The following is a 24,562-nucleotide window of genomic DNA, read 5'->3' as shown; positions in this document are numbered from 1 at the left end:
TTGCAATTGAAATACTTCATATTTTTCTCCACATTATAATTTCAAATAGTCAATGACAGAACAAACACACTTGCAGATGTAAACACGCTTCTCCCACACTGCTTCAATCTGATGTATTTCATGTACAATTTGCACAGATGAATCAAGTCCAAAATCATGAACATTTGTAGAATCGAAACAAAATACCAAAATCTATTCATTCCAGATCAAATGGAAAAGTCATTGCAATGCACATTCATTTACAATATGACTGCAAATTTCAATTTTAACTAGACATGCCATTTTCTTTCAAGTGCGCGACTAAGTTCAAATTTATCTGGGCAGAGTTATGTGCGCATTAATAATGTTGTTGTGTAATGATGAATCTGCGCTTGTGTATTTAGTTTGGAATACGGCATACATTCATTTATGTTGTTTCTTGTAGTTTATTTTGTTTATATAATTAAACTTTAGATAGAATAAGAAAATGAGCATATAATAAAAAGGTTACTGCATTTGTATGGGAAAATATAAACTCGTTTTGTCGGATGGATATACTGCACTCCCAAGGTAATGTAGTATTCCATCCAAAAAACTTGTTCATATTTTCCCATACAAATGCAGTAACCTATAATAGTTGCAGATTCAAAATATACCTTTGACTGCATGTTACTATTATCATTAACTACTTCAAAATATACCTTTGACTGCATGTTACTATTATCATTAACTACTTCAAAATATACCTTTGACTGCATGTTACTATTATCATTAACTACTTCAAAATATACCTTTGACTGCATGTTAATATTATCATTAACTACTTCAAAATATACGGCACAGTCAAGAATAATTAATGATGGCATTAACTGGTTTTAAACACCAAATTTAAAAAAGAAAATAATTTTCACTCTTAAAATGCTGTAATTCAATATGGATCATTTCATTATGTATTCAATATGAATAATTTCATTATGTATTCAATATGAATAATTTCATTATGTATTCAATATGAATAATTTAATTATGTATTCTGACTTGCAGGAGTCACACAATTTTACAATGAAATAGGATTTTTTCAGAATGTTTAGATATAAAATAATAGTTTTCACTGTCCTTAAATCTTCATTTAACAGATGACATGTCTAGCTGCAAAAGTAAAACTACAACCAAATATGAGGTTATTGTCCCCTTTGGTAATATTTTGCTGCAGATAAATACCAATATCAATTTGCTCCACTGCTTCTGCAACTTCAACATCAGGCTTGGCTACCGTCTTGGCAAATGGATATAGATTATTGACCACAACACTGCAAAAGAAATTATGAGGGCATGTCAAGAGACTCTTTACCTTTCCTCATATATTCAAGACAGGATCGCACACATACAAGTAAAAATTTCTGTATATTCTATTCTATCAATGCCAACCAAGCTATTCAGTTATATTGCAGAGAAAATATTGAACAGAACAACATTTAATCATTATACTTACCAAACACACATAAGTTGAGGTTTTCGTTTTGTAAAAATAATATAACAAGAGGCCCAAGTGAGCCTGAGCTCACTCACCATAGTTATCTACATAACAGCTGAATGCAAGAGTATGCTTGCCAAGAACTATGGGTCAATATGATGCTTTCTGTAGAATGCTGTTTAATGCATGTTTTGAAAACAACTGTTTAAAGGTTTCTCTACATTCTGTACTTTCATCAATATTTGAAAAGCCATGGTAGCTCAACTGGTAGCGTGGGGGACTCAGACTCCAAGGTGCACATGTTGCATGCCTACCCAGACCAGTGTGAACTGGCTCTCTTAGGGCTATTCAACTGAAACATACATGGTACCCAGGGAAGGCACTCTTCAAAAAATATATGCTAGGGTACTCAGATTACCCAAAGAATTAATATGTAAACAATACAAAATTCTAAATGCATATATGGGTGACTATTCTATATTAAAAGTGCTTTCTCTGGATCCCATGTATATTTTGCTTTGTATATTTTACTGGAACAGCCCTTAGTGTGTCCATGGGAAAGGCACTAAACTCCCATTTCCTCAGCATGATATACCAGTAGTCAATAATGCTGTTATTAAAATCCAAGTATCAGGAACAATGAACTTTACCAATATCTGATGGTACATCAGCATCATTTGGCCAATAATGAAGGGCCTTTAAGCCATTGTGCTTTCTGTCAAACCTGGTCAAATCATGTTAGGTGGTTTCTGCAAAAAGGTCACTTAAGAGTTTTTCTAGCTTCAGTAACAGTTACCAGTGTGTGTGATTAGAATTTTTAACGTAGCTTTAACAATTTTTCAGTCATATCGCTACCATGTCTACAGTGTGACAGTTTATAGTGATGTCTAGCACTGGGGCATCATGCCTCAGACATATAGCATGCTGTTCCACCCAGTCACATTATCCTGACATCAGGCTGACCAGTCCTAACACTAACCTCTTAATGCTGTGTGCCTAGCAAGGCAGCTGTTAGTACCATTTTTGTAAGTCTTTGGTATGACTCGGACAGGGTTTGAACCCACAACCTCATGGTTCCAAGGCAAATGTTCTAACCACTAGACCACCAGAGCGATCTGGCCATTTTGTGATGGCAGATCAGCAATAATTTGAAACCACTTCTAGACTTAGATGCTGTCAAATTTGGTAAAATTCTGTGGAGCAGTTTTTAAAAAGTTAAAGTTTTTTTTCAAATTTTTTTAATGGCAGATCAGCATCTCTTGTACAACTTCAAGCCATTTATGATGAACTGTCAAATTAGGTCCAACACATCTTAACAGTTTTTGACAAGGTAAAATACATACATGTTTAAAGGTTAACATTTTATACTGGAAATCTGATTCATGCTGATTAGCTGTTTTCTTCTAAGCACAGAGAAAATATGATAAAACTAGGGGTAGTATTGGAAACTCCAGAAGTTTTTGTAGTACATGTAAAATGCATAGTTACATTTACATAAAAACATTGTTGAAATTTGAGTGCATCTCAAATGGACACTGATTTCATACTGAACTTATGGAATTTTGTTGAATACTGTCCAGCCTTTGCAACTTTCCTTTTTCTTGTGTGTAAAGAAGTACTCCCTAAAGCTAGCTGGATTAATTAATACACCACTCTATAACCCAAAACATTTAAAAACTAATTTTTTCTTTACAATTATAACTCAAAGAACAATCGTTCTTCCAAATAAATGTAATGTTTGACACATCATTTTTCAACGAAGGATGACCAATGGAAATTCCATGTGATGTCACATAGTTATCTGGGGTTAGGTTAAACACGCCATATACAATGATTTCAATGAAAATGTTTACAATGCTTACTACTAAGCATTCCAGTTGGTGGATATTCAAGTAAAAGAGATGCTTACTGGATGTAAAAAATGTAGATTTCTGTAATGTATTTGTGACTTGATATTTGCATTACTTGATCTGAAAGAGTAGTAGATGATGATACATTTTGTTTAGAGTCAGAACTGCATCACATAAAAAAAATATTAGCTCACTGGAGCTATTTTACTGCATAAAATGATGTGGTTGGATAGCTTTTTATCATTCAGGAGACCAGTATATGTGCACGTTCTTCTGTGAATAGAGATGAGTTTATTTACTCCTATACTGTATCCCATGATACAAGTATTCTGCCCCACCCCACCCCCATCTATCCATTCACCAATACCCTTAGATTTATTTTTAATGAGCCCCTATGGGGTAAACTGTCCATATTCCGACATGTGACCTTTTTTCCTTGGGCAATGAATTCGATAAATGGTCGCCAAATGCTAGTAGTAACAATAAATGCAAAAACGTCCAGAAGACTGGATAAGGAAAATTCTCATGAATGTAACCAATCCGTAAAGAAAATACTAAGCAAGAATTTCATGGACTTATTTGGACCAATTAGAATTACATAAAGTGAAATGTTAATATGCTGTCAAATAAAAATTATGTGACAGAAGAAATTAACTGATGATCTAAACTAAGTATCCATGTGAGTTCAAGAACATCTTCCTCTTGGCCAATGGAGGGAGAAATACTTCTCCCAACAGTCTGGGCTTAGCCTGAGCCCTGAATATATTGGTCAGTTGGAAGTCTGAAAATACAAAAGTCAGACTGTCAGGTGGTGGAAAGAATTGCATGGGCAATTCATCTGAAATTTACCTGATCATTTTTATTCCAAGATTCTGGAGATCCTTCTGATCAGAATCTGTCAGTCTGGCAAGTATACCTGAAGAAATAAAACCAATGATTAATATTAAATTAAATCTGAACTACTGTAAGAGTTTAAGCAGCCTTTAATGTTTTCCCCCAAAAAGTTTGTTCTGTGATGATATTGGCAAATCTACTCAATAGCAATGAGTCATTTTTATTACATATATATTTATCCATTTTTATAAGCCAAATTTGGTAGATAATTCATAAATTAGTGTTCCAGTTTGAACTGAAAAATACAGGAGTGCTGATCGCAAAAATAAAACATAACTATCAGGTCAGGGCACCTTGAACAGATCATAAAAAGATCACAAAAATACAGCATAAAAGTATTATTATTTTATAAAAACTAAAGTAATTAAAAGATTTTTGATTTCTTTGTGAAATAATGTTTTTTTTTACTGCTGAACAAATTTATATCAGCACTAGACCATAGTGTGTAATGAAATCATTAACTGTTGTACAAAAGTTTACTAACACCAGACAATAGTGTTGTGTAACAATAGACCACATAGTGTGTTGTAACAATGGACCATATAGTGTTTTAACAATGGACCAATTTGTAAGCTCCAAACTATTCCTTTGTTAAATGCGTAGCAATAATAAGTATGAAAGTTGTACTTGTCAGCACTTTAACTAAATAATAATGATGCTCTGAATCAGAATCTTGTTGAAGTATAGGGGTTCTGTGAAGCATTTAAAATTATGAGCAATTGATCTACTCATTTGACAAAGTCTTTAAAGACTTTTCTCATCTTCGGCATGTCCTAAAGCAGAATAATGTATTCCTCGTAAAGTTTGGTAGCACAAGTGTACCATCAGTTCATTTCTTGCCATGGATATCAATTTTCATGATTTCAATGTTATGGGTTCAACGCCATTTTTCAGCACAAGATAGGCTAAACTTGATGGCCAGTATATTTGGTGGAGGATAAACCCTTCTCACATACCTACACTGACTGATCCCAAAACTCCAACCCACATGAGATGTCAGTGATCTGCAATGGCTATAAAGCTTAGTGTTACATATTTATATCCTTTTTAAAACATTATTATTTTAAAAATTGTGATTATTCCGGCTATGTTATGGTTTAGTGTATAGAACTGTTTTCAATATATCATGGTTTGACACATTATTCTGTTCTCATTATACTATGATTTGGTACATAACACGGTGGTATGCAATTACAAACATGAACTACTGTGTTACAATGAGAGATGCAGTATATACCAAACCACATTACAATGAGAACAGCAGCATATACTAAACTGCATTACAGAGAGAACAGCTGTATATACTGAACTGCATTATAGTGATAACAGCAGTCTATACTAAACTGCACTAAAGTGAGAACTGCAGTATATATGAAACTGCACTATAATGAGAATAGCAGTATATACTGAACCATGATATACCCATGCATGACCAAAATTTTGTCAAATAATGTTTTAAAAACGAAATATATATAGTGGTCCATATTGGTACCATGTTATATCCAGAATCACATTATAATGAACCACAATATGGGTGCTTTAGGAAAAGATGGCCCATATGTCACAAGATTAAAACGTCGTGCACTAAGAAAGTGAAAGAACCAAAACACAAAAGAGTAACTGTGGATCTAACTTTAAAAAAAAAAAGGAGAAAATAATTCCCATGACTGGAATATGGCACATCCATTTGGATTACCGGTGTGACTTCTGATCAAGTGATTGCGAAGACTGCAAAAGTGATTAATTCTTTCGCGGCAGGGTTTAAGAATTTTTAAGAATCGTTCGCCACAAGATATCTGGAGAACACATTGTAACCCAAGACATTCTTTCACAACAAAGAAATAAGTAAACTTGCAGAGGCAAATGCGTTTATTTGGATTGCACAGTCAGTGGGGTCATTGCAGATTTTGTTGGTTTTTAACTTTGCTGCAATAAACGAAAGATCTTAAAATTCAAGTGTAACTTATTAGAAACAAGATGAATCATTAGCTTTCTAGATTTTTGGATAAATTTTTCTAGGACGAAGTACAATGAAATCGATGATAGTACACATTTTATGACAGGCAGAAAATTGACTGCCATTTGGCTAAAAAGATTTATTAGGCTTTTGTATTGGCTTGTATGTAAGGTGTTGGTTATAATATTGCTTCAAAAAGATAATAAGGAATGTACAACTTTAAAAGAAAAATGAACAAATAAAATTATTCTTTGAATGGACAATGCATTTGTTTGTTAGTTTATTTGCATGTTTAGAGAGAGAGAGAGAGAGAGAGAGAGAGAGAATATTGTGTAAGTTGCAATATCCTATTTCAAGCTGAAAAAGTACAAGTCAGATGAAAATTTGTCAGTACATTTTTGACCCCCATATTTTTTATTTAACCCCCAGTTCTGACACCAAGTTTTTTTTTACCCTCAGTTTTACACCTCTGTGGGATACACTGATACACATTGGTGAGTGTGTGTGATTAGGATTTTTAACGTAGCTTTAACAATTTTTCAGTCATATCACTACCATGCCTGCAGTTTGACAGTTTATAGTGATGTCTAGCACTGTGGCATCATGCCACAGACATGTAGCATGATGTCCCACCTAGTCACATTATACTGACACCAGGCTGACCAGTCCTAACACTAACCTCTTAATGCTAAGCACCAAGCAAGGCAGCTGTTAGTACCATTTTAAAACATCTTTGATATGACTCAGCTGGAGTTTGAACCCACAACCTCCCATTTCTGAAGCATATGCTCTAACCACTAGGCCACTTGAGCAGTCTATACACAACGGTGCATCAATCATGTGCAACAGAAGCATGTCCATAATAAAAATACAGACGATCGTAGGTTTTTAATATTCAGTATATTGTTAATGAAGAGTAAAGAAATGCATGGAAAAGGAAGATCTTTTCTACACATGCAGATGTGATGTCAAAGGAAGATTTGCATGATTTTGTCATCTACATCATAATTATGAGAATGGGGATTAAATAAATTAGCTGATGATTATTAGGAAATTGGCAATGAAATTATGTGGCCACATGCCAGTTCAATTCAAAGATTTCTTGTCTGATGCCAGCATTAGTTTGCATTAGTTTGGGAAAATAAATCTCTTCAAACTCATGCCTCAAACCATAGCCCATGAACAGATTTCAAATCGCCAGATAACTTACAAATGAAACTGACAAATATTAACACAACCCTTTCTAAATCACCTGCCAAACTTGTAAGTTGAAAAGAATGACATATTCATATTGTTTCTATTTAATAGACAAATATTATTAACATCCATAAAGGAACATGTTTACACTCAATTTTGGCCAAGTACCAAGAATAAGGGACAGACTGTTTAATGATCTGCTGAAGGTCCAGTGTTTTGCCTTCATCTCATGATTAAAAAAACTCCAATATCATGGAATTAGATTTTTCACAAATCAGAGCAAGAGTGCATTTTCTCAAGCTATACGAGGGTCATACTTTCCCCTCCAAAATATAAACCCCTCAGAAAAATAAATGGTTGGTCCCTAACATTACCAATAATTTGCTTCTGCAACATCTTATGTTGTTCTGATTACAGTCGACTCATCCTTCAACACTTTCACAACATCATGGTCATATTTACTCTCCACTAGCTTATATTGACTGTTTGACTTGTACCTCTGGGGACACCTGCATGTAAGGCAAAGATGTCATGACATGCTTTCCCAAAGCGCCCATAACAAGTGAGAGCTATAACGAGACTAGTGTAGTTTTTCCTGTGCTGATATACTGTTAAGCACAAATCATGGATCATTCAATCTGTTTAACTATTTAAATACTGCAAACACCATACGATTCCTATACTTCTGTGGCATTAACACAAGTATCTTTACCACCATGCACAGTCGGATGAAGAGTCTTGACACGCCCTCCCAGCATCTCCGGAGCTCCTGTGAGGTCTGCGACATCACTGTGGGAAACAGAAAACAGTCAACTGTTAAAGATTTAAATGTAACATTTATACTCACTTGTAAGTTTAGGCCAAGAGCAAACAACACTGATCCCAATCTGCCAGTACATAATGCGCCCACAGATCAGGGTATATGTTATTTATTTCACTGATTATTTCTAACAAACAGCATAGATCCTGATCTACTGGTGCATTGCGATGGTAGATCTGGGTCTGTACAGATAGCGTGTGTGTGTATGTGATTTGGATTTTTCAAGTGCACCTCTCCCTTGATAACTCGCACACAATGGGGTCCACAAACATAGACTGCAGTATAAGCGAGGCGCAAGTAACAGAAAGACCTCCAAAAATTGAAAAAAATCACTTTGACATCGAGAAAACTGTGTGTGTGTATGTGGAGGGGGAGGCCATTAGGGAACTGGATTGTTTAATGACTGAATCCTCATTTTACAATCACGTCAATAATAATTTTTAATAATGCGCTTTTTCTAATGAAGTTCGTTATTCTGTTTAAATAACATTTTTTCTCTCTCAAAATATCCAACATATGAAAGATCGTTCCAACTGGTTTGAACAACCATCATGTGTACGCGAAAAATCTGTGTATTATGTCACTGCTTTTTGTTTTCTTGATGAGTCTGGTTCCTGTAGTGGTATTTAATAGTATCTTGCCAAATCGGTAGTACACAATTTGTGAACTAGACGACCTGTTGATACACCACCAAACAAGATCCTTTTTTTTCAAAAACACGCAACATTTATTTTGTGACACATCTACGTTGAAACTCAATTATTTATTGTTCAATTAGTACAATGTTAATGTCGTGATTTCACTGGAAGTAATAATGAAATTTCTTATCATCCCTGAGGATATCTCTAAATGCCAGTTCAAGAATTCTCTGAAACTTGCTTGCCCACAATGGTCCGTATCTGTGAAATCAAGCTCTTTATTTTACGAAGTATTCTTTTCTCTTTGCTGCCTTGTTATCTTTGATCAGTTATGAAAGAGTCAGTTAATTTAAGATAGTTTCTGTTACATACACAATAACATTTATTACAGTGTTCGATTGATCAAATGAAGTGAGTTCACCCAACGTATGACCAATGCCGCTAGATTTTAAGTTAGTCCGATTTTTTTTGCCTTTTAACTTTTCTTTTATTCCACCTCCTTTTTTTATTCAAAAGACATAATTAACACGATAATATAAAGGAGGCCAGCGTTTAATTCAGTGCAACAATACAATAAATACTTCCGCAAGTCAGTTATCAAAACACGGTCAGCACTTAATTAGGTTCTCAGAAAAACGCTCACAGACATAGCTGTTATGGTAGATTGACACATTTTACGTTTAATTACAAGAGGACACATTGCACTTACGACAATTACACTTAAATGGAACTAAAAAATGGAACCAGAACACAAATTTCAATTGATAAAAAAATTATTTAATTTGTATTTATTTATTAAAGTACTGCCTCCACTCGGCGTAAGTGACATTTTCATTGATCAAAATTTCCTTACATATCGTTAATTGCAGTGTACTAGGAATGTCGTTTGGAAAGAAAATGTAAAAAATTGTACGAGTTAATTTTAAATTTGATATTTCATAGTGTTGATTAAAATTTCCAGGTCCTATCTACCGTTTTCAACGACAGAACAAGTGATACATCAAAGTTTCTGGCCAGGGCAGGTACTGAACCTGCAATTCTTGAATTATGAATCAGATGTTCTGCCAGCTGAGTTCTGTTGCTCCCTTTTCGCATATAAAAATATAACCACAATTTAAGAAAAATATCTGCTAATTAGTGAATTCTCCTTAATTTTCACACAGAAAGGTGAATTCCCATTTATGGCATTTTCATACAGTGATACGCAGAGTCTTTAATCAAGGCATGTTTTAGTATGAGAACTGAATCTATGAACCAACCCCGTACAGAATGTTTCAACAAACATGTGTTTGATTAAGAACTTTTACTAAATAAAGATTTTGCTTTTCCTCATCATCAGCATATTGAAAGGCAATAGTCGTATATATTAGAACTGCATTTTATAAGAAACAATACCAATGAATGCATGAAACAGTCTGCAATCATACAACTTTGCTAAATGAAGAATGCTTATAATGAATATAAAGGAAAGCATCCCATTACCCAATGGTCATTTAATGAGTGCTTAATGTTGGAAATTGATAAAGAAATAAAGTGGTGAAAAGATCTGATTGAGGTATTTAATATTAATGACAGTCACACGATAAGCTAACATCAAATTGTCTCTGTCTGATTTCCATGTGCAAAATCATTTATTTTTAAGGGAGAAAACAGTTTCTTGCACTTTTACAAGACAAGGATGATACAATTTTGTATGTCAACATACCTGACTTCAAGACCAGCATCTCTAAGTGCTTTAGCAGTGCCACCTGATGCCACAAGCTTAAGTCCAAGGGCAGACAACTCCTGAGCAAACTCCACCAGTCCGGTCTTGTCAGCAACACTCAGTAAAGCTGCATATGAAATATAACAACCATAATGCTATGAAATGCAAATGTTGCAAAAAACTATGGTACTGTACTTATACTGCATACATTTGTAACAAAGAACACTGTGAGGTTTCAGTTAACTGAAAATAACACGTGTACTTTTTCTTGCTTCATTATTATCATTATTATTTCAAAGTCATGAGCCAGGCAAGAAAATGCTAACAAATATACAATACAAAGACAGCATCACAATATAATATGCCCAGCTTGAGACAGACATACAAACGTTGGGTGTTGGAACTGGAGGAAAGTGCACTTGTCATGTGGAAGTTCAACAAAATTGCAATTTAACTCTATGGAGCATGACCTCTGACCTCTAGGCCAGGGAATCAGCAGGAAGGTGCCTTATGAAGTTTGATTAAAACTGCATCCTGTAAACATGTCGAAAAGAAAGGAAAAATGCACAATATCAACTCCAGTGACCTTGACTGGTTACCTCAAAAGAGAGCTGCACCTGCCCAGGTGTAGCCTACTTATAAAATTTGCTGTGAATTTGGAAAGGAAAACTTGACTTGTCATGCAGCAAGGAAAATCAAATTTTTTAGTCCCAAAATCAATAAGCCTTTTAATTTCAGCCACAGTAACATGAGACAACACACACACCCCTCAATAAAACCCTAAAGCAAGCAAAGCTATTTTGTAGAAACCACCTCAACTACATATAAATTGATGTAATCATTATAGCTTCATCCCCCCGTCCCATGTTTAATCAGAGGATATAAAATGGAATTTCCAACACAAGAGGATATAGGGCTGCCACATTTACACAAATGTCTACATGTACACACAATCTGTAATGATTTGTCTGCCTCTAATACTTCCTAGTGTTACCAAAACTCAATGTTGTCTGGATCAAATTCTTCTTAGTGGTACCAAAACTCAATGTGGAAATTGTCTATTTTAAGAAAGATAAACAGAAAATAATACCAAACAGTCCACTTCAAAGATGATGTAAACAACTAGACCCATTTCTATACTTTCTTGTCTTTCCCAATGACCAGATTTTTTTTTTACTGAACAGTCCCTTTCAAAGATGACGTAAATAACTAAACACATCTTTAACAAATACTACTGAACAGTCCCCTTGAAAAATAATGCAAATTTAACTAGACTCATCTCTAAATATCCTTGTTTTCCTAAATTACCACATTGACAGAGGTGAAATCACTCACATCTCACGTCATGGGTTGACCAACATGGGTATGTGAGAAAGTTTGCCAGTAGCTTCCCATGTGCCAATGGTTCTTCCCCCACCAAATATGCTGGCAGCCTTGTAAAGCCTAATATATCTGCTGAAAAACTAAAAAAAAAAACCACTAACACAAACCAAATTACCTGAAATCAAAATAAACAGTCCTCTTGAAAGAGCATGTTAAAAACTACGGACCCATTTCTAAGTTACCAGACATTTACAGTAGTCTTTAATCAAGTATGTACAATAATTTTCATGATGATTAGATCAAAACTGCACTCATATCTGACTGGCTATCAGAAGAATTACTTGTGTGAAAATGCACTCATATCTATGACTGATAAATAGCTGAAAGCTTTATATGATCTACCATAATAAAATTCTTGGTGTATGTGTAGATACCAATCTAACTTGGACTAGACACATTAAATATATTTCAAAAAGTTAATTCTTATCTTTAGCTTCTGAAGAAAATCGAAGTTTTCATTCCTTTTCAGTAAAGATTTATCTTTTATATAAAAAAATTATAAAATTTATAAACAGCCATAACTTCAACTTTGTAAGCAATTTGGGGTAATACTCTATCTTTAATTCAAAAAAACAAAAAATAGTATAGGCAACAAAAAAGGGCGCATCATTTTAATTTTGACTCGTTTATAGACAATCTTCAACAATTTTACAAATGTATTGAAGAAAGGCCAAATTTATGTATAAAATGTCCAGAAAAGCCATTCCTGTAGGCCTTCCTTTAGATTTCAAGTTGAAGCGTGAGATGCCAACGTAGGTGGGGGATACATGTTTTCTTTTTAAAGTAGCCAGGTGTAAAGTGAAAGTAGCCAGGTAAATCACCCAGCTCCTGACAGATAAGGACTGCCTGTCCCGTCCAGCTAAGTTATACCGTTCACCAAAGATATGCTGATGGACTTTGGTATTCCAAATTATAGGTCTGTTAGAAATAAAAATTACATTATGCCAAGGTCAAAGAAGGAATTGTTTCAAAAGAGCTTTCAATATATTGGTACACTGATATAGAACAACATTCCCAGTGCCCCAAGACTTGATTCTGGCAATCTTCTTTTCATAATCAGTGTTTTCTCTACTTACACATTTTTGTCACAGTTCAATTTTCAATCAAACATGATATTTTGTACAGGTTTATGTGCTCACTGGTGCTTATGCTTGTGTTGACTTGAAATTTTCTTTGATCTTCAGACTAAATTAATTCTTTATTAACCAAATTTATCAAATTGTGCTGAAGGTCTCCAGGTAGATTAGTTCCTGTGACCCAATTGCAGTGATTATTATTATTATTACCAATTATACCAACTTATAAGTCGAGTAAAATTGCAAGCAACAAAGATGCTGATGTGCCATAGCATAATGTGCCTGCAGATCTGGGTCTTTGCTATTTGTTTTAGTGATTACTCCCAACAAACTGCACATACCCAGATCTGCTATTGAATCATGCAACAGTAGATCTGGGTCTGCATGGTTTGCAGTTTGACTCATCTTATAAGCAAGTCTATATGGTAAGCGGTGATGTGGAATTATATTCTCTAATGGGAATGGGTAGTTCCTGCATCATTGACAGTAAACATTGCAGGTGTTAATGGTGATAATTAATGAAACATTTAGCTGTTTTACTGGCTCCACTTTTATGTTGCCAGTAAAGTCCTATAGGGCCAAAATAGGTCTCAGATCCAATATAAATGGGCCCAATTATTAATGTGAAATAATTTAAATTCATAGAAAATTCATAAATCAAAACAAAAAAAAAATTAGTTAATCAAAATCATAGAAAATTAGTTTATCAAAATCATAGAAAATTAGCTTATCAAAACCATAGAAAATTAGCTTATCAAAATCATAGAAAATTAGCTTATTAAAATCATAGAAAATTCTAAATCTTGCAATAAATTCTATTCCTAAATGACAACTAAAACTAATCAGTCATCACCCTGCACTGCAAAGAAAAATGTTACAAAAAAAATACCCATTTTGTGTACAGTTGTCTCTGGACTTGCATTGCAATACCAGACCTACCAATCCTAACAAGACTGTCTCGTTAAGGCAGTTTAATTATTTCCATAAGTCTAACCAGTTTTTATGAAAGACATAACAAAGTATCATGTACTGCTAATGTAAAGTTGGAAAATGTGTATTTAAAAAGAATAGTATTCTAAGCTGATGCAGCGATGGTAAACTTGTTCAACAGAACATATTGTGAAGTACACATAGCTCTTATTTACCTCCAGAACAGTTGCAAAAGCTTAGGTTCCAGACCTCATGCAGCTAAACGGCTTGTGGCTATCTGTCAACTTGATGTAATTATTCGAACTTTTCTTTCAATTTTACTTGACAATGGCAATCTTATCTCCTGCCATGAGACATACTCAAATCGACATGTGATGTCCAATAAACGTAATTGTATTCCTTCCTAATTTTATCCATAAGAATCTGAATATTTCTTTTTTATTCGTTTGTACTGATAATTAACATTTTTCAAGAGGCTTATTTTCCCTTTTGTCTTCATATTGCTTGCTGGATGCCATTTTTAAAAAAATTCTATAATCAACAGTTTGATCATGCAGATACTTTGCATGAAACGATATAAGCTGTGTAAAGTGCCTATGGTACTACTGCAAAGTTAGTCTGGTTGCTGGACTAATTCCATTAAATCTATTATATAAACCGGATCCAACTCAAACATGAATTAGCCAATTATCTGGATTTTACCACAACAATCATATTTCTGTAGTTTTTGCTTCTTATTTTAAGGGTCATTTCTGTAAGACTAACAGCAAAATCATAATTGTTGGCAGGTCTGCAACACATGAACAAGTGATAGATGTGTACACAAATGTGAGAAAAAATAGTAAAGAGTAACAATTGATAATTCTGCAAGATTTTCAAATATTTTTGTACATTAAAAAAATGGGAAAGTTATTAGTCAAAATAAAAAATAAAAAAGAACAAGAGACCCCATTTTGTCAAGCCCACCTATTATTAAGGAGCCAAACATTTGAATTTTGGAAGGGAGTGAGAGGCTGGGATTTTCTCTTCAGTTGGAAAATTTCTTTATCTTTTACCCCATGATAATTTTTTCTAGTAATAGGATGAATATAATGACTTTCATTGCTAAAAAAGAGAACAGAGATACTTTTTGGGAGCTGTCTCAAAGACAGAACATTTTTTATCACAAAAATCTTTGCTCCTTAACATTAAATGGCCAGCCCTCCGGGTAAAAAGACAACTATAAAAGGAAGCTTTAAAAAAATCAACAAGGAGGAAAATCTAAGGTTTGGATGGAAGTATCAGCGTACTGAAATGAACGTGGATGCTACGTTAAGTTTTCATGATCACTGGTTCAACATAAACCATTATTCACCATCGTGTTACTCAAATCCACCATTGTTACAGCCTTTTTATTCCTCGACTCATCACCATCATTAACGGATTAACACATTGCACGTAAACAGATTTGACGGTACATACGGGTTCTACACAAATGTAAACAAATCCTGACTTTATGGGGTACAATTTTATTATTCGTTAGTATTTCATGGTACCACAAATACCACTGTCTCCGTAACATACAACTTACAGGGTCCATAGACATTGACAAGGGATCAATAGAGATGGCCACTCAGACCTGGTGAACTGGGGAGTGGACAGTTCTACAATCTAAGAAGTCCTGGATAGGTGGGGCAGGAATGGGGTGTGGGAAGGGGCTGACATCTTGCATTGTAGGAGATGGGGACCATAAGTATTATGATCTAACAAGTACTCATCTGATGAATTTTAATATTTAAACATACTGCACCTGAATATGTCAATAAAAATCAATACACTGATGTCAAGCATTTAAAACAGATTAATTTGACATGCAGTATTCACAAATATGTGTTTCAGTCAAGTTGGAGCTGCTTCCTGTTTAAGGTCCGAACACATCTATGGTAACCAGACTCTCATGATAGTAGCCAAGTCCATCAATATGTTCGCACTGCTTCATTCATCAAATTAGCAATCTGATTGTTACCATACACGTCAGTGCAAAAACGTTGACAACGGGTGAACTTAATATACCTTTGGCATGATGACACATGCTCAATGACCTTCCCCTAAACTGTTTACGTTAGAAAATTTAACTTTACTGATTTCAGGAATGGTATACTTTGATACTTGCACAAATAGCTCAATTTTTTTGTGATGCGTTTTAAATAAATGGGCAACTGAACTAATGTTCAGTCCACATGTACCTGTCAGAGCTCCAGACAAACAGAGTATTTATGTCGACAGCGTGACTAAAACTGCACAAAGCTTTTTTTAACTGAATTCAAATTTGGCAATGTCTAGGTTTTATTATGGTGCATTCAATTAAAATAAACTTAGGGCCTAAAATGAACCTTTTCCCCAGCACTTACAGCAATTTGATAGCTGTAATATTTTCAACTAGCAAAGATCATGTTATTTTTAATGTCCACTAACAAACTAAATAAAACTGATATTTTAAAAAAATATGGCCAGTAAGAAACTTCTAGTTCATATTATTCCAGGTAGCGCTCTAGCACTTATAACTAGCAAATTATGTCTGCTTGCATCAATTTTGAGCCTGAAAATGTGCTCTCAGGACAAGTGTTAGATATTCCATGCATATACAGGATTCATTTTAGGCTATGCCCCTGAACCATAGCACCAATTTGACACCTAAAAAGAAGACCCAAGAAAATACAGATAAATAATTGTTATGGTCTAGTTTAGACTGAATCAAGTGTATATAGCAAAACTCACAGAATAGTGTGTACTCATTGCCAAACAAGTATAAGACAATCAATTTCATTGGCTGACAGAAATGTCCAGATGATCTTGATTAGCTTGGACATCAATGAAGAGTACATGCCTGATGATCACTGATAGAAAGAACACAAAATCTTAGTAAGAACACAGACGAATTCATTTCCAAAGTGGAATACCAAGAGGAAATATTTTATACTCAAAATAATAAAAAAATTAAGATTCTGTTTGGAATTAGAATGTTATATTCTTAAGTATTTATAAAATACACCATTTTCTTTTAAAAAGCAGCTAATTCCAAACCAGGAAGTCAAGTACCAGATTCATTAAATTCTTATCTTCTGGACTGCAAATTGTACAATTTAAGAATGTTACAATGAGCAAAATGCTTCAAATATTTAGGGTATAGCACAAAAATTGCCCAACATAACAAGTCAAGTCTTCTTGGGAAAATGTTATGTCTTTAAGACTTTTCATCTATAGCTATTACATACTTATTAAAAAAGGACACGTAAAAGATGAAGTTGTTTGCATTTGCAACGTGCACAATGGAAAGAATATTGGCATACCTCTATGTTACTTTCATGAAGTATGACTGACATAAGGTAATTATGGAAACTCTGTGTGTGTGTGTGTGTGTGATTTGGATTTTTAACATAGCTTTAACAATTTTTCAGTCATATCACTGTGATGTCTGCAGTTTGACAGTTTTATAGTGATGTGTAGCAGTGGGGCATCATGCCGCAGACATGTAGCATGATGTCCCACCTAGTCACATTATCCTGACACCAGGCCGACCAGTCCTAACACTAACCTCTTAATGCTGAGCACCAAGTGAGGCAGCTGTTAGTACCATTTTTGTAAGTCTTTGGTATGACTCTGCCTGGGATCGAACCCATGACCTCCCCTGTCCAAGGCCGATGCTCTAACCACTAGGCCACTGGAGCAGTTATGGAAACTGTGTACTATCTAGAGCATACAGCTGGTAAAAATAGATGCTTCCATTTGCTACAAAAAATGAGCATGAATTGAATTGATCCAAATAACACAAATCTAACAGTGTGTGTGTCAAGTCAAGTTTCATGGCATTCCTCCAAGTAGTAGTGATACAAATTTGTGGTAACGATCGCATAGACGACAGACAACAGATCATATGACCAGTGAAGCTAAACAATGATACTTGAATTAGTTTTGCACATTTGCCTCTCAAAATAGTGTACTTCAGAAAAATATCACGTCACATTCTCAACTAAATTTTTTATCTGATTTCATTAAAAGCAATGTTTCTCCAGGTCCTGATGTCAGCCAGTACACCGTATATTTTTTTTTTGTTCTTAAGAGTATTTGCAAGCAACACAAAAGTTTTCATTCCATTTAATTTAATATTTCCAACAGGTTCTTAATGTCATCTAGTGACCAACTGCTCTATCAATATTCTCTTTACAAAACTGATGTTGATAAGCATTTAAAGCGTGTCCTGCTTTTTGGGACAGATAAAACAGATTGGTGGTGAACAGCCTGCAATAAAAAAAAAATAAAAAAAAAAATCATCAACTAGCTTGAAAAAATAAATCCTCTGATATGATGAGAAAAGAATAGAACCAATTTTACCTCTCATAATAGCTGAAGAAAAAAAAGATTAGCTCAATTTAAAATAATTAAAAAATCCCATTTGGAAAGAAAATCTCAGCCCCATTCCAAATTTAAAGTGGCTGATCCCTGATACTTGTATTGTTTACGAGACTATATTCTCATTCATATTTTGCAGTAGAGATCAAACAACTACTGATAACAGGATTTCCAACTATTTCACAATATCTGTGCATGGAATTCTGAATAAATCTGCCATTCGAATTCAAGGCTATATTAATAATTCAAAATCTGGGCACAAAACTGCTGCTGTTTATCTATATACATAATGATTTTACATAAATGTAAGAAAATCTAGGTATGGGCTATAATCCTTTAGGTATACAGCACCTAAACACTGGAAATCTCTCCCTAATCATTTTTTAAAAATATACTCTAATTTTTTTACACCTTCTCAAAGACGTGGGCCAGGAGAGAATTATGTAAATGCTGCAGATGTAGCCTCAAGTCACAAAGTTGCTGCTGCTGCAATAATCTCATAAATTATTAGTTTTTAGTGCAGTAAATTTGTGTATTTCAAATCTGTATGCATGCATGTTTTTAATACTGCATGGAATTTTTTAGTAGAATTAATTCATGTAAATTGATTTATCTATGCTTAAGTCTTTAAACTGAGTTTTGTGGGGGGGATTTGTATAAACAAAAAATTTAATAACAAGTTACATAACATTAATAAACTAGTATGTATGTATTTATGTATGTGTGTGTGTGTATGTATGTATATATGTATGTATGTATGTGTATGTATATATGTGTATGTGTATGCATGCATGTACGTATGTATGTGTATGTATATGTGTGTGTATGTATGTATGCATGTATGTATGTATGTATGTGTATGCATGTATGTATGTAGGCATGCATGTATGTGTATGCATGTATATATGTATGTGTTTATGCATGTATGTGCATGTATGTATGTATGTATGTATGCATGTATGTGTGTGTATGTATGCATGCATATGTATGTATGTATGTATGCATGCATGCACATATGTTGTTGTTCTAGGGTTTAACCCAATTTTCAGCACAAGATAGGCTATACATGGTGGCCAGTATAACTGACTGGTGGAGGAAGAACCTTGGAAAACCCAGGGAAGAACCACCAACCCACGAGAAGCTACTGGCAGGCTTTCCCACGTACCCACGCTAGCCAAGCCTTGGACTCAAACCCACGCAGACAGAGGTGACATGGCAGTGATCCATAATGGAGAGCGCTTTAGACCACTTGGCCACTTGGGGCCCCCCATGTATATATGTATGTATGTGTGTGTGTATGCATGCATGTATGTATGTATGCATGCATGTATGTATGTATGAATGCATGCATGTATGTTTGTATGTATGTATGCATGCATGCATGCATTCATGCATGCATGCTTGTATGTATGTATGTATGTATGTGTGTGTGTGTGTGTATATGTGTGTATGTATATATGTATGTATGTATGTAGGCATCCATGTATGTGTATGCATGTATGTATGTATGCATACATGCATGTTATGTGTGCATGCATGTATGTGCATGCAAGCATGCATGTATGTATGTGTGTGTATGTATGTATGCATATGTATGTGTATGTAAGCATGCATGCATGTATGTATGCATGTATGTATGAATGCATGCAAGTATGCATGTATGTGTATGTATGTATGAATGCATGCATGTTTGCATGTATGTATGCATGCATGTGGATGTATGTATGCATGTATGTATGTATATATGTAGGCATGCATGTATGTGTATTCATGTATGTATGTATATGTGTGTGTGTGTGTGTGTGTGTATGCATGCATATGTATGTATGTATGTTGTTGTTCTAGGGTTTAACCCAATTTTCAGTACAAGATAGGCTATACATGGCGGCCAGTATAACCGACTGGTGGAGGAAGAACCTTGGAAAACCCATGAAGAACCACCGACCCATGAGAAGCTACTGGCAGGCTTTCCCATGTACCTACACTAGCCAAGCCTTGGACTCGAACCCACGTAGACAGAGGTGAGATGGCAGTGATCTGCAATGGAGAGCGCTTTAGACCATTCGGCCACTTGGGGCCCCCTATTTATGTATGTGTGTGCGTGTGTGTGTGTGTGTATGCATGCATGCATTTATGTATGAATGCATGCAAGTATGCATGTATGTATGTGTATGTATGTATGTATGTATGTATGTATGTATGTACATACATGTGTATGTATGTATGCATAGCTGCCAACCTTCCAGGCTTGCAATTAGTGAAAATTAGTGAATCTGGACACTAAGTAGTGAAAAATACCATGACATTAACTCCAGCCACTCTGACCGTCCATCCACTCTGACCACTCCAGCCACTCTGACCATCCATACTACACTATATCAAGATCGCAATATAAAACTAAAACACTACATATATGCAGAAATATATCTGCATTTCTATTTATTATGGTATTCATAAACTTCACTTGTTCTTCTGGTTATTTATCAAGACATGATACTGTGGCAGACTTGAACTTCCTCAACTGCTTGATCGTAAATCTGTTTTCAAAATAGTTCAGACTTCTTGTGTGCTGGTTGATCTTGGTGACTAAAATTGCTGACAAATTTTCTGCACCTAAGGAGGCCCTAAAGACTGTCTTATTTTTCCTCACTAGAGAAAATACTCTTTCATTGTCTCTGTTGCTGTGAGGAATGCACAGAAGCTGCAGCACTTTTGGTTCTTCCACAGGAACATTTGGAAGCAATCTTCAAGTCCGGGAACATTTGTTGGAACAAATGTTTAGCATGGTCTCCAGCTGATAAAGGTAGATTGAGTTCAACAAGAAAACTCACAAATAATGCTTCAGCGCTGGTAGCTTGCAGGTCTTCCGTCGATGGCTTAAAATAGTCCTGAGCTGAAATCTGCGAATTCTTAATTTTCCCCGCTTCTACGTGTTTTTTGCAATTGATGTGCTTCCTCACATCGTCTATGCCACCATGCCCAATACTAAAATTTGTCGCACACTGTGTGCAAAAATCATGATGAATATCAATCTTTAATGACAGAATCCACGGCCAGTTTTGTGTGTGTGCATGTGTGACTAGGATTTTTGTCGTATCTTTCCAATTTTTTGTATATTCCAAATTAAACTTCACTTTTCAAGATCTTACATGCAATGCCGAACGGTAATTCAAATCAGTGTTGGTGACACATGCGTGGAGCAAATTTCCGGTTAGGTCCAAGTTTCTCTCAAAAGCATCTGTAAAACTACTCTTATACATATAGATTTAAATAGGCTAAAATGCTTGCTACCGGGCCAACTGTACCAATTGGATGTAGTTCTACTAATATCGCGACCAGCAGTACCGGACCATTTTGGCAACTGCCAATATCACGACGATCGCTTAACAGAAAATTTGTTATTTTATTAAAGATTTAAAATAATAGAGCACTGGAGAATTCGTGAATCTTTTGCTTGTGGTGTGAATCGCTGAAAAAGGAGTGAAATTCATGCTAAAATCATGAGGGTTGGCAGCTATATAGTGATGTCGAGCACTAAGGCATCATGCCGCAGACATGTAGCATGATGTCCCACCCAGTCACATTATCCTGTCACCAGGCCGACCAGTCCTAACACTAAACCCCCTAATGCTGAGTGCCAAGCGAGGCAGCTGTTAGTACCATTTTTGTAAGTCTTTGGTATGACTTGACTGGGAATCAAACCCAATACCTCCCACATCTGAGGCGAACGCTCTAACCACAAGGCCACCGGAGCGGTCATATGTATGAAAGTATGTATGCATGTATGTACATGTATATGTATGTATGTATGCATGTATATATGAATGATTGTATGTATATACGCATAGGTTTCAACTTGTACGGTTTACCCGTACTTTGAAAGTGTTTTTCCTTTTTCGTCAGTATATGACCGTACAACTGTTTTTTATAGGTTTTTTTAGTAAAAAAAATTAAATTTAAAATTTTTTTTTTCGTTTGTGTGCATCTGGGACTCTTGGCATAATTTTTTTAGCACAGGAATTCAGTAAGACTATAGTGGCCTGAAACAACCAATCAAATCATACTCAAAAGCGCACTTTTCCTTTGATAATGAAACGAGTTTCATTCATGGTTCAACTCCAGTGTGCGAAGATCTTGTTGATTATCGCTTCGAGATTAGACACCACTTGGATTTCTAATATGGACTAACTACCTGTGTAGTAAGTATGTTTTCTTAGTTTATATATTATTTTATTATTTATACTTATTGCTATCAAATGCATAATGTTTGCATCAATTTTCATACTTTACATAGTGTAGCAATCATGTTGGTGTAACCGTAATTCGTCCGACTTTTCTGTGTGGAGATAAAGTTGATTTATTAAAAATTGTATATTCAATAAAAATAAATACTCTACTGATTTTAGCACTGGCATTTTATCATGCTGTTATAGTTTTAGAGTTAAGTTTGTCAGATAGGTAATGCAAACAGAAAGATGCATTGCCATAATGACGGACGTAGTACAGATACTGAGCGACTTGGAAATATGTAACACTGCCAATTTATATCAAGTTTGTGACCAAAATCGGCACACCATAAGCAAGTTCATAACTTTTCAAACACCAGATACACAATTTTAATAGAAACGATCAACAGCTTACAAGGTATAAACTTACAGACTGCTACTTTGTAAAGTTTTTTTTCTTCTAGATTTCAATTTTTGGATAGCTCTTGGCGTAATATCTAGGAGACAAATATAAATTTGTAACATATTTGTAACCGGAAGATCTTCCTCTATCACATGTCAAATCTAAAAAATTTTTTTAAAATTATTTTTATTTCTCTCATCTAGTTTAAATATTTCATCCATCAAATGGCTGAGCATAACTCAAAGAAATGCAAGCTTGAAGAAACTGACTGAGGTTGTGGCAAGTTTCAGGCTGATTGGATTAAAGTCTTCCCTGATACTGTAGATGTATCCAAGTTAGGATCTTCACATGCTTTTTGTAAAATATGCAGTGAAGACATTAAAGTGGTGGTGTCGTGCATATATGATCTGGAGGAACACTTCAGGACAAAACTGCATGAAAGAAATTTTGAAATGAAGAAGGGAGCATCTATCAAAAGCTTCTCTGCTTAGCCAAAGTAGGAAGATGATAGCATTATAAGTAAAAATAATGAAATAAAGTTTCAGAAATGTAAATAATTATGTAAATATGTGTCATAATAATTTGTGTATAGCATTTGTCATTTTAAAACTAATTGTTTATAGTCCGTAAAATAGCTCCAGTAAGATAATGTTTTTAACTATGGTACTGTAAAATGGTTCTACATAAATGTCGCTAGTCAGGACCTTTCTTGAACTGACAATTTAGGGGGAAAGTTCTCCCCTCCATTTGAAACAAAAAAAAAAAACAAGAGGATTGTGTATTGAATAAAGGTGAGATTTAGTAAAGAAATCAAGGAAGGGCTTGAAAATATAATGCAACAATTTCATGGTTTCGGTTCATTTTACGATTTGTTTAGACTTTATTGCGAATCCCGCGCGTTAGACTGTACCCTATTAAGACCAGTTGCAATATTCGCGGAAACAAGTGACAGCGTTGCAATACACGGGAAAAATATCCCGCCAAAGATTATGGCCAACTTACTGCGTTCATGCTGAGAAAGGTTAACATATTTAGATCCCCCTTTTATCAATCTAAAAGGTACGCGAATGTTCGAATATTTGCACTTAATCGTTATTTATTTGAGAACCTGTATCCGCGGAAACGTGATTCCACAGTACGCAGTCTGCATCAAACGTTTAGAAACTAGAACTTAATTATAATGACAGTCTAAAATTTCGTTATCAATCAAAAACAGAAACTCATAGTATTCTTGTGAAATGGAAGATACTGCTGAAAAATACCTAAATTTCCAGTAGCCATCGTTATCGTCTCTTTCCACGTGCTACAGTAGAAGTCAGTGGTTGATCCGCCTCAACTCTGACCTCTGATACTTGTATCCAATCATCAACATGGAAAAGGTTACAGTTAGATACACACGCTAGCTAACAGACAAGAGCGACGATTGACGACTTTGCACTAAATTGACCCGATTAACAAAAGCAGATTTAATACATACATTTAGTGCACTGGAGAGAAAGAGAATGAGATTATATATTTTTTTTGCAGAAATAAGACACAAAGTTTAGTGGTTATAAATAAATCAGTGGCGTCACTCGGGTTGGTGTCACCCAGTGCGGTAGTTCATGGTGTCACCCCCATGGTCCTCCTTCCGTAACAGAC

General features: G+C 34.9%; 1 protein-coding gene across 1 annotated transcript in view; it reads right to left on the bottom strand.

Moving 5' to 3' along the window:
- LOC149791761 (bifunctional purine biosynthesis protein ATIC-like) overlaps positions 1-24,318 on the bottom strand; it is a 73,015-nt gene extending 48,697 nt beyond the window's left edge. Inside the window, exons 1-5 of the mRNA XM_089970262.1 lie at positions 24,184-24,318; positions 10,515-10,641; positions 8,064-8,140; positions 4,153-4,219; positions 1,201-1,289 (exon numbers count right to left, since the gene is read on the bottom strand). Coding sequence (XP_089826388.1) covers positions 1,201-1,289; positions 4,153-4,219; positions 8,064-8,140; positions 10,515-10,641; positions 24,184-24,202 — 379 coding nt within the window. The 5' untranslated portion in view covers positions 24,203-24,318. The remainder of the gene's footprint in view (positions 1-1,200; positions 1,290-4,152; positions 4,220-8,063; positions 8,141-10,514; positions 10,642-24,183) is intronic.
- Between the last annotated feature and the right edge of the window lie 244 nt (positions 24,319-24,562).

The sequence above is a fragment of the Sinohyriopsis cumingii genome, chromosome 9 (assembly GCF_028554795.1).
Source record: "Sinohyriopsis cumingii isolate HCF-2022 chromosome 9, ASM2855479v2, whole genome shotgun sequence".
NCBI classification, from domain to species: Eukaryota; Metazoa; Mollusca; class Bivalvia; order Unionida; family Unionidae; genus Sinohyriopsis; species Sinohyriopsis cumingii.
Note: the sequence above shows the minus strand (reverse complement) of the source record. Positions and strands in the feature narration are given on the sequence as shown.